The sequence below is a fragment of the Balaenoptera acutorostrata genome, chromosome 12 (genome assembly GCF_949987535.1).
Source record: "Balaenoptera acutorostrata chromosome 12, mBalAcu1.1, whole genome shotgun sequence".
NCBI lineage: Eukaryota > Metazoa > Chordata > Mammalia > Artiodactyla > Balaenopteridae > Balaenoptera > Balaenoptera acutorostrata.
The window spans coordinates 73,545,986-73,561,569 of record NC_080075.1 but is presented as its reverse complement, the minus strand read 5'-3'; the positions used below and the strand labels follow the sequence as shown (position 1 = coordinate 73,561,569).

Below are 15,584 nucleotides of genomic sequence, written 5' to 3'. Positions count from 1 at the left end.
CAGCTCCATTTTTTTGCCTCAAGACTGCTTTGGCTATTCGGGGTCTTTTGTGTCTCCATACAAATTTTAAGATGATTTGTTCTAGCTCCGTAAAAAATGCCATTGGTAATTTGATAGGGATTGCATTGAATCTGTAGATTGCTTTGGGTAGTATACTCATTTTCACAATGTTGATTCTTCCAATCCAAGAACATGGTATATCTCTCCATCTGTTGGTATCATCTTTAATTTCTTTCATCAGTGTCTTATAGTTTTCTGCATACAGGTCTTTTGTCTCCCTAGGTAGGTTTATTCCTAGATATTTTATTCTTTTTGTTGCAATGGTAAATGGGAGTGTTTCCATAATTTCTCTTTCAGATTTTTCATCATTAGTGTATAGGAATGCAAGAGATTTCTGTGCATTAATTTTGTATCCTGCAACTTTACCATATTCATTAATTAGCTCTAGCAGTTTTCTGGTGGCAGTTTTAGGATTCTCTATGTATAGTATCATGTCATCCGCAAACAGTGACAGTTTTACTTCTTCTTTTCCAATTTGTATTCCTTTTATTTCTTTTTCTTCTCTGATTGCCGTGGCTAGGACTTCCAGAACTATGTTGAATAATAGTGGTGAGAGTGGACATCCTTGTCTCGTTCCTGATCTTAGAGGAAATGCTTTCAGTTTTTCACCATTGAGAATGATGTTTGCTGTGGGTTTGTCATATATGGCCTTTATTATGTTGAGGTAGGTTCCCTCTATGCCCACTTTCTGGAGAGTTTTTATCAGAAATGGGTGTTGAATTTTGTCAAAAGCTTTTTCTGCATCTATTGAGATGATCATATGGTTTTTCTTCTTCAATTTGTTAATATGGTGTATCACATTGATTGATTTGCGTATATTGAAGAATCCTTGCATCCCTGGGATAAATCCCACTTGATCATGGTGTATGATCCTTTTAATGTGTTGTTGGATTCTGTTTGCTAGTATTTTGTTGAGGATTTTTGCATCTATATTCATCAGTGATATTGGTCTGTAATTTTCTTTTTTTGTAGTGTCTTTGTCTGGTTTTGGTATCAGGGTGATGGTGGCCTCATAGAATGAGTTTGGGAGAGTTCCTTCCTCTGCAATTTTTTGGAAGAGTTTGAGAAGGATGGGTGTTAGCTCTTCTCTAAATGTTTGATAGAATTCACCTGTGAAGCCATCTGGTCCTGGACTTTTGTTTGTGGGAAGATTTTTAATCACAGTTTCAATTTCATTACTTGTGATTGGTCTGTTGATATTTTCTGTTTCTTCCTGATTCAGTCTTGGAAGGTTATACCTTTCTAAGAATTTGTCCATTTCTTCCAGGTTGTCCATTTTATTGGCATAAAGTTGCTTGTAGTAGTCTCTTAGGATGTTTTGTATTTCTGCGGTGTCTGTTGTAACTTCTCCTTTTTCATTTCTGATTTTATTGATTTGAGTCCTCTCCCTCTTTTTCTTGATGAGTCTGGCTAATGGCTTATCAATTTTGTTTATCTTCTCAAAGAACCAACTTTTAGTTTTATTGATCTTTGCTATTGTTTTCTTTGTTTCTATTTCATTTATTTCTGCTCTGATCTTTATGATTTCTTTCCTTCTGCTAACTTTGGGTTTTGTTTGTTCTTCTTTCTCTAGTTTCTTTAGGTGTAAGGTTAGATTGTTTACTTGAGATTTTTCTTGTTTCTTTAGGTAGGCTTGTATAGCTATAAACTTCCCTCTTAGAACCGCTTTTGCTGCATCCCATAGGTTTTGGGTCGTCGTGTTTTCATTGTCATTTGTCTCTAGGTATTTTTTTATTTCCTGTTTGATTTCTTCAGTGATCTCTTGGTTATTTAGTAACGTATTGTTTAGCCTCCATGTGTTTGTCTTTTTTACGTTTTTTTCCCTGTAATTCATTTCTAATCTCATAGCGTTGTGGTCAGAAAAGATGCTTGATATGATTTCAATTTTCTTAAATTTACTGAGGCTTGATTTGTGACCCAAGATGTGATCTATCCTGGAGAATGTTCCGTGTGCACTTGAGAAGAACGTGTAATCTGCCGTTTTTGGATGGAATGTCCTATATATATCAATTAAATCTATCTGGTCTATTGTGTCATTTAAAGCTTCTGTTTCCTTATTTATTTTCATTTTGGATGATCTGTCCATTGGCGTAAGTGAGGTGTTAAAGTCCCCCACTATTATTGTGTTACTGTCGATTTCCTCTTTTATAGCTGTTAGCAGTTGCCTTATGTATTGAGGTGCTCCTATGTTGGGTGCATATATATTTATAATTGTTATATCTTCTTCTTGGATTGATCCCTGGATCATTATGTAGTGTCCTTCCTTGTCTCTTGTAACATTCTTTATTTTAAAGTCTATTTTATCTGATATGAGTATAGCTACTCCAGCTTTCTTTTGATTTCCATTTGCATGGAATATATTTTTCCATCCCCTCACTTTCAGTCTGTATGTGTCCCTAGGTCTGAAGTGGGTCTCTTGTAGACAGCATATATATGGGTCTTGTTTTTGTATCCATTCAGCCAGTCTATGTCTTTTGGTTGGGGCATTTAATCCATTCACGTTTAAGGTAATTATCGATATGTATGTTCCTATGACCATTTTCTTAATTGTTTTGGGTTTGTTTTTGTAGGTCCTTTTCTTCTCTTGTGTTTCCCACTTAGAGAAGTTCCTTTAGCATTTGTTGTAGAGCTGGTTTGGTGGTGCTGAATTCTCTTAGCTTTTGCTTGTCTGTAAAGCTTTTGATTTCTCCATCAAATCTAAATGAGATCCTTGCTGGGTAGAGTAATCTTGGTTGTAGGTTCTTCCCTTTCATCACTTTAAGTATATCATGCCACTCCCTTCTGGCTTGCAGAGTTTCTGCTGAGAAATCAGCTGTTAACCTTATGGGGGTTCCCTTGTATGTTATTTGTCGTTTTTCCCTTGCTGCTTTCAGTAATTTTTCTTTGTCTTTAATTTTTGCCACTTTGATTACTATGTGTCTCGGCGTGTTTCTCCTTGGGTTTATTCTGTATGGGACTCTCTGCGCTTCCTGGACTTGGGTGGCTATTTCCTTTCCCATGTTAGGGAAGTTTTCGACTATAATCTCTTCAAATATTTTCTCTGGTCCTTTCTCTCTTTCTTCTCCTTCTGGGACCCCTATAATGCGAATGTTGTTGCGTTTAATGTTGTCCCAGAGGTCTCTTAGGCTGTCTTCATTTCTTTTCATTCTTTTTTCTTTAGTCTGTTCCGCAGCAGTGAATTCCACCATTCTGTCTTCCAGGTCACTTATCCGTTCTTCTGCCTCAGTTATTCTGCTATTGATTCCTTCTAGTGTAGTTTTCATTTCAGTTATTGTATTGGTCATCTCTGTTTGTTTGTTCTTTAATTCTTCTAGGTCTTTGTTAATCATTTCTTGCATCTTCTCAATCTTTGCCTCCATTCTTATTCCGAGGTCCTGGATCATCTTCACTATCATTATTCTGAATTCTTTTTCTGGAAGGTTGCCTATCTCCACTTCATTTAGTTGTTTTTCTGGGGTTTTTTCTTGTTCCTTCATCTGGTACATAGCCCTCTGCCTTTTCATCTTCTCTGTCTTTCTGTAACTGTGGTTTTTGGTCCACAGGCTGCAGGATTGTAGTTTTTCTTGCTTCTGTTGTCTGCCCTCTGGTGGTTGAGGCTAAGAGGGTTGATGGGAGGCTCTGGTGGTGGGTAGAGCTGACTCTTCCTGTTCAATTTTGATACCTTAAAAATTTTTTTCTTGCCTTATTGCACTAGATAGGTCCTCTAGCCCATTGAATAAAAGTGGTAATGAGGAGGGTCCTGTGTCTTGTTCTGGCCCTCCTCTGGATGCACCCCCTCAAGTGGACTTGCCTCAAGTCTACTCAGAGCCCAAGTGCCCCCATTATATCACTCTCCGAGTGTCACAGAACTCCAAATTCCCTGCCCAAATAGTTCTGAACCCACTTTCAAGGCCTGCATGGGCCTCTTCCCAGGGTCTGTCCTGCTCAGGGCAAACAAGGCCTCAGGGATGACCAGGGGTTTAGATGGAGCTCACACGTGTGGTCTGGGAAATTCACATGCCTGCATCGGAAGGACGGAGCTAGGAGTGTGAAGAGAATGGGGTGGGCTCCAGGCTGGTGGCCAGAGACTGGCTGTCCCTTAGCCACCAAGTTCTGAAAGGAACTCTGATATGTAGTCTGAATTCAAACTAGGACTTATAAATTGTTATGAAGGTGCCAAAGTAGGTGGATAGAACATATTTAGTGGTTTATTACACTGAATTATATTTTTAAATATTTCAATATATGGTATGTGGACCTTCACTTAAACTCTCACCCTGGGTCTCAAAAATGTTAGGGGTGTGTCTGTTAATCTGATGGTAACATTTTCAGTTTTACTTTGAGACTTAAATACTTGATTCCGAAATTTCTGATGTTCGCGTTGTCTGAGTAGAAAATAGAAAATTGCTCAAAACTACAGGAAAGCCATTGCTTCCTTATGCATGTAAAACCGTTTGGCACAAGTGATAAAGCTGCAGCTGTTTTAAAAAAGCCTGGAGTACCCTGGATAGCTGGGTGGAGGTTCAGTTCTGTATTCATTAAAACTGTATTTCAAAATTTCCTTAGAAGAATGAGATGAAATAGAGTCTCTGATCATTTCAGTGACTCCCTGGAGCAGAGATATTTATAAGTTCCTAGCTCAGAAATGATTTGAGAGTTGAAAAATTTGTAAATTCCAAAACAGACTTGGAAAAACTCAGGCATAACCTAAGGATACTTGAACTTTTTTTGAGAGGGTTTATCATCTTGAAATCATGATATCACCAAAAGTTCAGGAGGGAAGGTACTGCATGTGAAATTTACGAAGAGGAATTTAGAAGAGGGGGTACCAGTAGCAGAATTCCTGGGCCTTTGAGGGAGGGGGCAGTGCAGTCCTGTATTAGGACACCTATAGCAAGAGGTTCCACATAACATTAGCTTAAACAAGGTAGAAGCTTATTTCCCTGGTTCACTTAATAAATAGTTGAGAGCAGAAATAGTCCAGGGCTGGTATGGGGGTTCCTTTGAGGTTGGGAACCTCACCTCCTTCCACCCTTGCTTAGGTTGCCTTCGTCTGCTCGCCACGTCATACTTTAGCATCACATGCCAGCCTGGGAGACAGAGAAAAAGGGGGCAGAAGAGGGCACACCTTTCCCCTTCAAGGCACAATTCAGAAGTGGCACATACACTTCTGCTCATGTGTTATTGGTCAGATTGCATTCTAGCTGCAAGGGAGGTTGGGAGATGTATCTATTTTGGGAGGTCAAATGCCTAGCTAAAATTTGGGTGTTCTGTTATTAAAAGAAGAGGGGGAAATGGACATTGGAGGACAACTATTATTATGTGTCTCACATCCCCAACTGAGATTCTTAGAAAGGACCCTGGCAGTGTCAGTCACTTGGAGGCCTGCTGGGGAAAGTGCTGAGATGTACCCAGAGCGGATGCCCACGTACTGATAGGCTGGTCCCTTATTACGAGAATAAACTAAAGTACATCCAGAATTGCAGAGTGCTATTAAATTGTAAGCTGTAACATCACATCACAAGTGTCCCGATGGAAACAGCTTGCTAAGTAGATGCTACGCTTTAAAGTCTTAAGGTAGTTTTTTTTTAATCTTTATTTTTTACTTTTATTTTTGCCTGTGTCGGGTGTTAGTTGCAGCACGTGGGCTTCTCTCTAGTTGTGGCGTGTGGGTTTTCTCTCTCTAGCTGTGGCGCGGGATCCAGAGCGCATGGGCTCTGTAGTTTGCAGCACGCGGGCTCTCTAGTTCAGGCGCACGAGCTTAGTTTCTCCGCGGCATGTGGGATCTCAGTTCCCCAATCGGGGATCGAACCCACGTCCCCAGCGTTGGAAGGCAGATTCTTTACCACTGGACCACCAGGGAAGTCCCTTAAGGTAGCTTTTAATTCCTGCTTGGTTGGTTTGAACACCTACAGACAGTTGTGCAAATGTTTCTAACTTTATAAATTCTTATTTGTTTTCAGAAATTGGCTAAACTGCTGCTCTGTGGCACTGAGTTGGTGACAAATATCCAGGTAGCTGCAGATATCAGAGAGATCCACAGGAGAGTCGAGGAAGAGGAGATAAAGCGTCAGAGGTGAGGACCCCCCTGGCTCTGCAGTGAAGTATCTCCTCTCTGGGTCCTCAAATTCTCCCTGTCTTTGTCAAACCTAGTCTAGTAGAATCCACTTCTTGCCCCTTACGTATCCTCCCTCCTTCTTTCTTTCCTTCCCTCCCTCCCTCCCTCATTGCTTCCCTCCTCCTTCCTCAAGTATTACCTTCTTAATGTGTACCAAGCCCTTTGGATACAAAGAGGAGTAGACACGGCCTCTGCTCTTGATGTTCACAGTCTAGTAGAGCCAGATGTGCAAACGCCCAACCATGATTTGTGTTAAAGGTATGTATAAGAGTCGTGGAAACACATATGAGGAGGCCTTTAATTCTCTCTGGAGAGATTAGAGAAAACTTTCCAGGCAAAGTGATATTTGAATTGGGCCATAAGGGATGAAGAGGAGTTGGAGTCAAGGAATGGGCATTTTAGGAGCAACTTGGGCAGAGGCCTGAGATTGCATGATGTTTGGGAATGGCATGAGAGTGAGGGATGTATGGGGGGTGGTGGAAGAAAAGAGACAAGGCTGAGAAGGTACATTAGGCTGTTCTGGGTTTAAGTTAATCATAGCAACCAGACCCATAAACACTACGTACAAATGTAACAGCGTGTTAAAGAATGGTAAAGACTCCATGCCTGGAAGGACAGAGGGTCAGAGGGACGATGGGGTCCCATGGCTGACCCTCAGCTCCAGGCCTTGGCAGGCAGGCTGTGGGCACACCCATCTCCTAGGGCTCAGCTTGCCCGACGGAGGCAGGCGTAAGCTGCTTAGGAGTCAACTTCTAAGTTTTGTTTGCCCACAGAGGACCGATAGCAGCAGGAACAGAGGTTCTCATGTAATCTCTTCCTTTGGCTTGTTCTTCAATTAATTTCCTACCTATAGTCCAATTACAAGAACAGCCCATGGGGCCATTTTGCTCATCTCAGTAGGTACATACACAGTACAATTTTTTTTTGATTGATTGATTTTTATTTATGTATTTTTGGCTGCCTTGGTTCTTCGTTGCAGTGCGCAGGCTTCTCACTGAGGTGGCTTCTCTTGTCACGAAGCGCAGGCTCTAGGCGCGCAGTCTTCAGTAGTTGTGGCACGCGGGCTCAGTAGTTGTGGCTCACGGGCTCTAGAGCGCAGGCTCAGTAGTTGCGGTGCTCAGGCTTAGTTGCTCCGCAGCATGTGGGATCTCCCCGGACCAGGGCTCGAACCTGTGTCCCCTGCATTGGCAGGTAGATTCTTAACCACTGCGCCACCAGAGAAGTCCCCACAGTACAATTTTAACAACAATATTTTCAGTTGTTCAACATAAGTAGTTCTCCCCACCAGCAACTTTACCAGTGTCACCAAGATATAATTTATTCTTGAAACTTCCCACTGCCTGTCATAGCCTGAACCAGGGACTGAATTGGCAGGGACAGCTGCAGAAACTCCCTGAGGGCCCCATTGAGGAGTTAGGCTTCTCCTGCAGCCACTGAGGAAAAATGGAAGGTCGCGAGTGGCAGAGTTACAAGATAAATGTGGGTTCTGGAAAGATAATCTGACAGCTGTTTCTCATTTTTTAGAAAAAATAGTTAATTGAATTATAAGATGTACTATGTGCCCTAGCTTGGAAGGTGGGAAGGAGAGAGGGGATCATAAGATAATTATGTTGTGATTCTTGTCCTTAAGGGAGTTTGAACCCTCGTTTGGAGACAGTCTCCTAGAAGGACAGTCTGTTAAAGTTGGGAGAGGGTCGCAGGCATATGTCCTGGCCCCTGTTCTCAGAAGGGGCCTCACATCTCAGCCTTAATACCTCCTTCTATCCAGCCCCATCCTCAGTGTTCTCCATCACATGGTCTCTTTGGAATTTCTGGAATTCTGGGAGATCATCTCTATTTTCCATTACTAATGGTGGAGTTTTCCTTTTTGTATGTTCCATTGGTCATTTATTGATAATTTGGGAGAGGAATGGCCAGACAGTTGAGGTCATGTCAACAGTAAAAAATAATGAGTGCCATTTGTTAAGTGACTACTGTGCTGGGAATAATTTTATTTAATCCTGACAACAGCCATAGGAAGGTAGTGATAAGTGGAATATTTATAAATGGAATGGAATATTTATAAATGGAATATTTCCTGCCATATCAATAAACAAAGGATGTCACAGTCATCAACGATTGCAGCCCTCCAGCGTAAGCCAGTGAGCCCTGAGGAGACTCACGGTTGAAAAGAATACCTGCCATCTAGCAGCCATCAGACTGCAGCCACTCCCTGCAGTGAGCCCTGAGGAAACTCAGGATGTGAAAATACAGGATACTGGCCCCAGATAGCTGAGGTGCATATCAAAGGAATGATTTGAGTGAGCCCAGACTCTTGCATCTTCCCATACATAGAAAAGCGCTAAATTCCTTAACTTGAGATATCTGGTTTCCTTTAACAATAATCTTTTGACATTCCCAACTACCTGCAAAACTCCTGTTTACCCTGGCTCCTCCCAGCGCCTCCTCGGAGCAGTTTCTTAGAGTTATCTGAAACTCTGTCTCCCGGGCTGCAGTTCTCATTTTGCCCCAAATAAAACTTAACTCGCAACTCTCACATTGTGCATTTTTTAAAGTCAAGAGTTGATCCTTTCATCCTCTCTATTCTACAGATGAGAAAAATGGGGCCTGCAGAAGTTAAGCAATTTCTCTAAAGTTGAGAGCCAAGTAGCAAAATCAGTATTTGAACACAAGCTATGGGACTTGTGACCAAGTGCTTAACTACTGTGTGTCACCATCTTACTCAGAAGTATGTGACAAATTGACTCTTGATCTCTGTGTGTGTGTGTGTGTGTGTGTGTGTGTGTGTACAGCCTTAATGTTGATCCATTTTTGTTATGTGTCACTTTGTTTATTCGGTCTCAGTTACTTAGAGTCAAGCATTAAACTAAAAGAAGATTTCTCAGAGCCCGGTTTGGTTTTCAGGCAGAGCTGGGTACCCGGGCCTGTTTTACAGACCCTAGAGAACCAGCCTGCTTTCTTGGAAGGCAGCCTCAGGAACTAGGCTGTTTGTATTTGCAGACTTGAAAAGCTGGAGAACGAGGTCAAGACCAGTCAGGACAAATTTGAAGAGATCACCATGAAGTGGGAGGAGGGCAAACAGAAGAGAATCCCCCAGGAGCTGTGGGAAATGCTCAACGCCCAGCAGGTGCACTGCGCTGGGCTGATAGAAGATAAGAACAAGCTGATCAGCGAGTTACAGCAGGCAAGAGCCTGGCCCCCGGTCCTGGCTGCCGGGGATGGAGCTGGGGGATGTTAGCTTTTCCTGAATGGAGAAAGGCGGAGGCTTTACTTCATTACCCAGAATGCGATATAGCTCAGGCAATACACTTTTTTTTTTTTTTTAAAGGAATTCCTTTATTTTTATTATTTATTTATTTATTTATTTATTTTTGGCTGTGTTGGGTCTTCGTTTCTGTGCAAGGGCTTTCTCTAGTTGCGGCAAGCGGGGGCCACTCTTCATCGCGGTGCGCGGGCCTCTCACTATCGCGGCCTCTCTTGTTGCGGAGCACAAGCTCCAGATGCGCAGGCTCAGTAGTTGTGGCTCACGGGCCCAGTTGCTCCTTGGCATGTGGGATCTTCCCAGACCAGGGCTCGAACCTGTGTCCCCTGCATTAGCAGGCAGATTCTCAACCACTGCGCCACCAGGGAAGCCCAATACACTTTTTTAAAATTTATTTTTTATTGAAGTATGGTTGAATTACAATGTTGTGTTAATTACTGCTGTACAGCAAAGTGACTCAGTTATACATATGTATACATTCTCTTTCACGTTCTTTTCCATTATGGCTTATCACAGGGTATTGAATATAGTTCCTCGTGCAATACAGTAGGACCTTGTTGTGTCAGGCAATACACTTTTAACCAGAAGAAAAAGCTTTGTAGTCATTTTAGAATTATTGGCTACCTAATAGAAAGATGTCTGGTCGTAGCAAATGCTGTTTCAGGTTTTATGTGCTTAGTCAAGGAATGGAACTTAGGCTGCAGTAGATGTTTTCCCACGTTGGAACACGGGAAATTCATTGCTTGGCTGGAGCACCCTGGGCTTTCTGGGAGGCTGCAGGGAGATTTGCAGCAAGTAGTCATCGAGGGGTCTGATCCTGTGCTGCTCGTTGAGGCTTTGCCCCGAGCTGAGCCCATGGCCTCCAGACACCCGTGCTTCTCCCAGGCCCTCCCAGCCTCTCCCAAGCACCTTCCCTTTGTGCAGTTATAATTCCTAGCGCGTGATGCTGATGGGAGGGGTCCCCCCCGACCCCGGGGTGAGGCGTGGCTGGCAACTTCTGGCTTCTGTCTCAGTTGATGACCAACCTTTGACATGGTCTTCTCTAGGAGTTAAAAGCAAAAGATGACCAGTACGTGAAGGATTTGAAGAAACAGTCGGGTGACATCTGCCTGCTCCTGGAGAGGATGGAAGAACAGGTGAAAAATGTGATGAAAACCTTTCGCCAGGAGCTCCAACACATCGAGGTGATGGCATGCGAGAGAGCTGCCCTCTGCCCCTGGGAGGCCCCTGGGAGGAGTCCCCTGGGAGGTGGCTGCCTGTGGCCTAACCACCCAGGGAGGGCCCCCAGACATCTTGGTCCTCTCATTGCTGTCTCTGCTGTAGCGTTTCATTCACTTACTTATTGATACATTCACTCCTCCAACAAATATGCAAGTGTCTACTAAATGGCAAGCACTGTGCCAGGGGCTGGAGATACAACCACGGACAAAGTCCTGGATGAAGCCTGTTTTCTAGCAGGAGACAGCTAGACAATAGAGATATATTACTAAGTATATAATTTGACAGGTGTGATAAGCACTTGGAAAGAAAATAAAAGAGGGGTAAGAGGTGTGGAGGAGGGAGATTAGTGCTCCAGAAGCAACAGGCATTTGTGAGCCATTTATTTGATGTGTTTACGACAGTCAGGGATGGAGGGAGAGGAAAGGGGCGTGCAAAACAGGATCCAGGAACCAATATTCTGGATTTGAATGAAATGTTAAGGATTGAGATCGAGACAGACCTTTCCAAAATGGAAGAGAGCCAAGAGGTGGGGGCCTGTCTCTTTGGATTATTACAGACTCATTTCTGCATTCCTGAGTCTACCCCATCCCCTGTTCTGTGAGCTCCATGCTGCCTTTGCTTCATGGGAACCCCAGCCATAGCAATGCTCTAACCTGACTCCCGGCTGAAGACATGCCGGGGTTGGCCCTGTGACTGCAAGGCGCTGACCTTTCCTCAGCTTCCTGCCTCGCTTATCCAGTTGACACAGGACAGCTGGCACGTTTCCTCTTACAGTCTGCGTGAAGCATAGATTTCATAACACTTTCCATGCAACTCATTCCACAGTCCTTTGGTTGCATGAAACTTGGCAAGTCTGCATTTGGATTTGACTTTGTGGGTGGCAATGGGGCGCTGGTGCTGTTGTCTGAGATTTCTTTGATGCTGTGGGACCTGCCTAATTAAAACAGACACAAGAGCCCTTTTCCTTCTTGGTCGCAGAAAGCATTTGAGGTGGAGCGAGAGGAGCTGCTGACCAACAATAAGAAGAAATGGGAGCAGGCCCTGCAGGCTCACAATGCCAAAGAGGTCAAGGGGCGGCCGATGGGGGAGGGGGTGGGGTGTCAAGGGTGGTCCATAGGGTCTGGGGTGATTCCTCTTGTGGCTGAATTTGCTAGCCTTTTTGGACCTTGGGGAGGATTGCCGTGGCCAACATCCCTGACTGCACCTGCCAGTTAACCAGCGGGGACTGCGGATGGCGCCCTCTTGTGGTGGTGGTCAGTACCACCCGTGCAGCCCGCTGTGGTTTCCACAGTCCTCCCACTCTCTACTTCATTTCCTGGGTATCTCCCCCAACCATGGCTATTTGCTGCCCACAAAGCTGTTTTAAGACACATTTTAAAGGGTGTGGGGTTATCGCTTTATTTCAGAGATGTAAAGAACAAAGAAATAATATGACCAAGATCCACTGGGTATTTTTTTTTTTTTTAGAAATACAAATGTCTGACTGCAGGATCTGCCTTCCTCTTAGAGTTTCTGGAGTAGAACCCCGTTAGGCAGTACAAGCCATAGCCTGGGAGTTCAAAGCCTTGGGGCACAGGGGTTCTGAGGGCAGACAGACTCCCTCCAGAGTCGGAACAGGGATGGGACCTGCCTTTCCCCTTGTCTCCCTGTGCCTTCAGCTGGAGTATCTTATGAACCGCATCAAGAAAGTGGAGGACCACGAGAAGCAGCTCAACAAGCAGAGGATCTGGGACTGCGAAGAGTACAACACGATCAAGATCAAGCTGGAGCAGGACGTGCAGGTGTGACTTGTTCCTCCCCCAGAGCGTCTGGGCTGCTCAGCAGACGGAGAGCACCTGTGACTGTCTCTTCCTTAGCCACCACCCATAATATTCTAGAGCTAGTCCATTGAACCAGTACTTACATGTTATCTGCTCTCTTTTAAATGATTGTATTTGAAGGAGCTCATGTACAGGATACACGTGGAGGAATGCTTTCTTTAATAAACCAGTGGAAAACTGCCAAGATGCTGAAGGGGTCTGGAAACCATGGCACGTGAGGGATCGTTGAGAGAATTGTGCATTTTCGCGGGGTGAAGGGAAAATGTCCCTAGGGTCAGGTAGGCCACATGTGTCACATGGCCAGTGCTAGGACAGCCACCATCCAATGGGTGTCTACCGTATCCCAGACACTTAACACACAGTATGTCTAATCCTCACAGTCACGTGAAGGGGAGAAATCACTAATGGCATTTTATACACAAGGAAACTGAGGCTCAGAGACAAGGCTACTTATCTGGTAAATGGTAAGCCCCAGATTGAAACCCAGTTCTGTGTGCCTCAGTAGCCTGTATCCTTCCCAACATTCCAAACAGCCCCCTGACTGATGGTTGAACGTAGCAGTAAGGCAGGTTCTGACTCACCATCAGAAGGAACCTACTCATAGTTAGAACTGTCTAATACAGAAAAGGGTCATCCCACAGAACAAAGAGTCCTTTATCTCATAAAGTATTCAGAGGCTGAATGACTATGTCTGTCTTCAGTGTAGAAGAAGGATTCCTGCAGTGGGAAGGAGGTTAGATTTTTCTGGTTTCTAAAGTTCTTTCCAAACCTAGGATTCTGTATTTCAACATGGGTTAAAAAAAAGAAAAATCATCCCTAATTATATTTAGATGTAATGTAATTGTGTCTTAATATTCAAGCATGTTCATGTTCTATTCATTTCAGTCTTTATCTAGAAAAACATGTTAGATTAAAGCTTTTCCACATAGCCTTTGGTAGAATTTCAGGTCTTAACTCGTCCTGTAGCTTTATATAACGAGGTTAAGTTAAAAAACCCCGATAGCAAATTCCCTGGCCGTCAAGTGGTTAGGACTTGGCGCTCTCACTGCCGTGGCCTTGGGTTCAGTCCCTGGTCGGGGAACCAGGATCCCGCAAGCCACAAGGCAAGGCCTAAAAAAAAGCAACCCGCACCCCCAAACCCTATTAGATTACAAATATTTTTCCAGTTGAGAATTTTCTTGAGCCTTTCTTATATTAATGTCATGAAGCTGAGCATTAGACAAAGAACAGTAGAAGTCTGTAAGAAAGCAGCACTGCTTCTGTGGGCTGTACACATTACACTTTTAATGAAAATGGCTATTGTTAAGCTTTCTGAAGTTATCTTGATTCTACGATCATTTATATAACAAAAGTACGTAGTGTTGGTCTCAAACAGTGAAATAATGGAACCTCATGTTCTTTTTTGTTTTGTTTTTCCTTTTGTGGTAAAGACCTTTAATACAAGATCTACCCTCTTAGCAAATTTTTAAATATACAGTACAGTATTGTTAATCATAAGCCCTCTGTTGTACATTACATTTCCAGAATTCATTCATCTTGCATAACTGAAACTTTGTACCCTTTGACCAATACCTCCTCATCTTCCCTTCCTCCAGCCCCTGGCAGCCCCTCCTAGCAAATTCTACTCTCTGCTTCTAGGAGTTTGATTATTTTAGATCCTTTATGTAAGTGAGATCATGCAATATTTGTCTTTCTGTGTCTGGCTTATTTCACTTAACATAACGTCCTGCATGTCCATTTATGTTACTACAAATGGCAGGATTTCCTTTTTCTTTTAAAGGCTGAATAATATGCCATTGTATATATATACCACTTTTTAAAAATCCATTAGTCCTTCATTGGACATTTAGGTTGTTTCTATATCTTGGCTACTGTGAATAATGCTACAGTGAATGTGGGAGTGCAGATACCTCTTCAAGATCAATTTTTTTGGGTATATATCCAGAAGTGGGATTACTGGATTAAATGGTAGTTCTATTTTTAATTTTTTGAGGAACCTCCGTATTGTTTCCATAGCAGCTGCACCAATTTGCATTCCCACCAGCAGCGCAGAAGGGTTCTCTTTTCTCCACATCCTTGCCAACACTTGCTGTCCTTTGTTTTTTGATAAACAGCCATGCTAATAGGTGTGAGGTGATATCTCACTGTGGTTTTGATTTGCATTTCCCTGATGATTAGTGATGAGCATCTTTTCATATGCCTGTTGGCCACCTGCATGTCTTCTTTGGAGAAATGGCTATTCAGGTCCTTTGCCCATTTTCTAACTGAGTATTTTTTTGCTATTGAGCTGTAGGAGTGGAACCTCATGTTCTTAATCCAATGTTCAAATGCTTGAAGGAAGCCAAAAAATTCTGGGACATGGGGAGATTATAGAGGTTAGGGGGTAAGACTAAGGAGGTGAGGGGCAGAGAGGCAGGTAGCCTGGGAGACCTGGCTTTCCTGGCTCCCCCTGTGTGGATGGACTAACAGTGGAGCGTGGGCATGCAGGAGGCAGGCAGATGGAGATTCTCAGAGTGGGAAAGCGTGTGCAGTTCCTCTGTGTAACAGTTCCTTCCTGTGTTAGAGTTGAGTATACTGTACCACACTCCACCCTTTAGCTGGGAAAAGGTAATCAAATCAGGGATCACCCATATTGCAATATGTGGAATATTTTAGTAGACTGAACTTTATCATAGTGCCTCTGAGCTGTATTCACTAGATAGTAAAGTTAAATAGCATCGATTTTTGTCAAAAAGATAACGGCATGCAGCTCAATTCCTAACACTAATTCATAGCACTGTGTCAGTTCTAAAATATGGAACTAAAATTTTTGTAAACCACAAAAATACAAAGGATCCAATACACATAGATATGGTTTGATAGGTGAAGCATAAGAAGTAAAAATAAGGAGATGCACTTTTCAAGTGCTTACTGCTAGCAAGGTCACACTAGCAATGAATGAAGATTTTACCACTGCTGCCCACCACCCCAAAATAAAACTGCTAGAAACACTTAGTTCTTGATGCAGGAAGCAAATGGTTTTTATTTTTATGCCTTACCTGCTCATTTAAAATTGTGAAATGGTTTAGTTCAACTTTAATACCAGAATATTCATCACAAAAAGTTAAATACAAGTTATTTAACA

At 43.1% G+C, this 15,584-nt stretch overlaps 1 protein-coding gene across 4 annotated transcripts in view; it reads left to right on the top strand.

The window, feature by feature from the left end:
* DRC1 (dynein regulatory complex subunit 1) overlaps positions 1–15,584 on the top strand; it is a 54,779-nt gene that overhangs the window by 14,458 nt on the left and 24,737 nt on the right. For 3 of the 4 annotated variants that reach the window (XM_007191282.3, XM_007191280.2, XM_007191283.2), the window contains 5 exons: positions 6,003–6,115; positions 9,158–9,341; positions 10,466–10,603; positions 11,619–11,705; positions 12,299–12,421. In XM_007191282.3, the coding sequence (XP_007191344.2) occupies positions 6,003–6,115; positions 9,158–9,341; positions 10,466–10,603; positions 11,619–11,705; positions 12,299–12,421 (645 nt within the window). The remainder of the gene's footprint in view (positions 1–6,002; positions 6,116–9,157; positions 9,342–10,465; positions 10,604–11,618; positions 11,706–12,298; positions 12,422–15,584) is intronic. The other variant, XM_007191281.3, reaches the window with a different exon arrangement.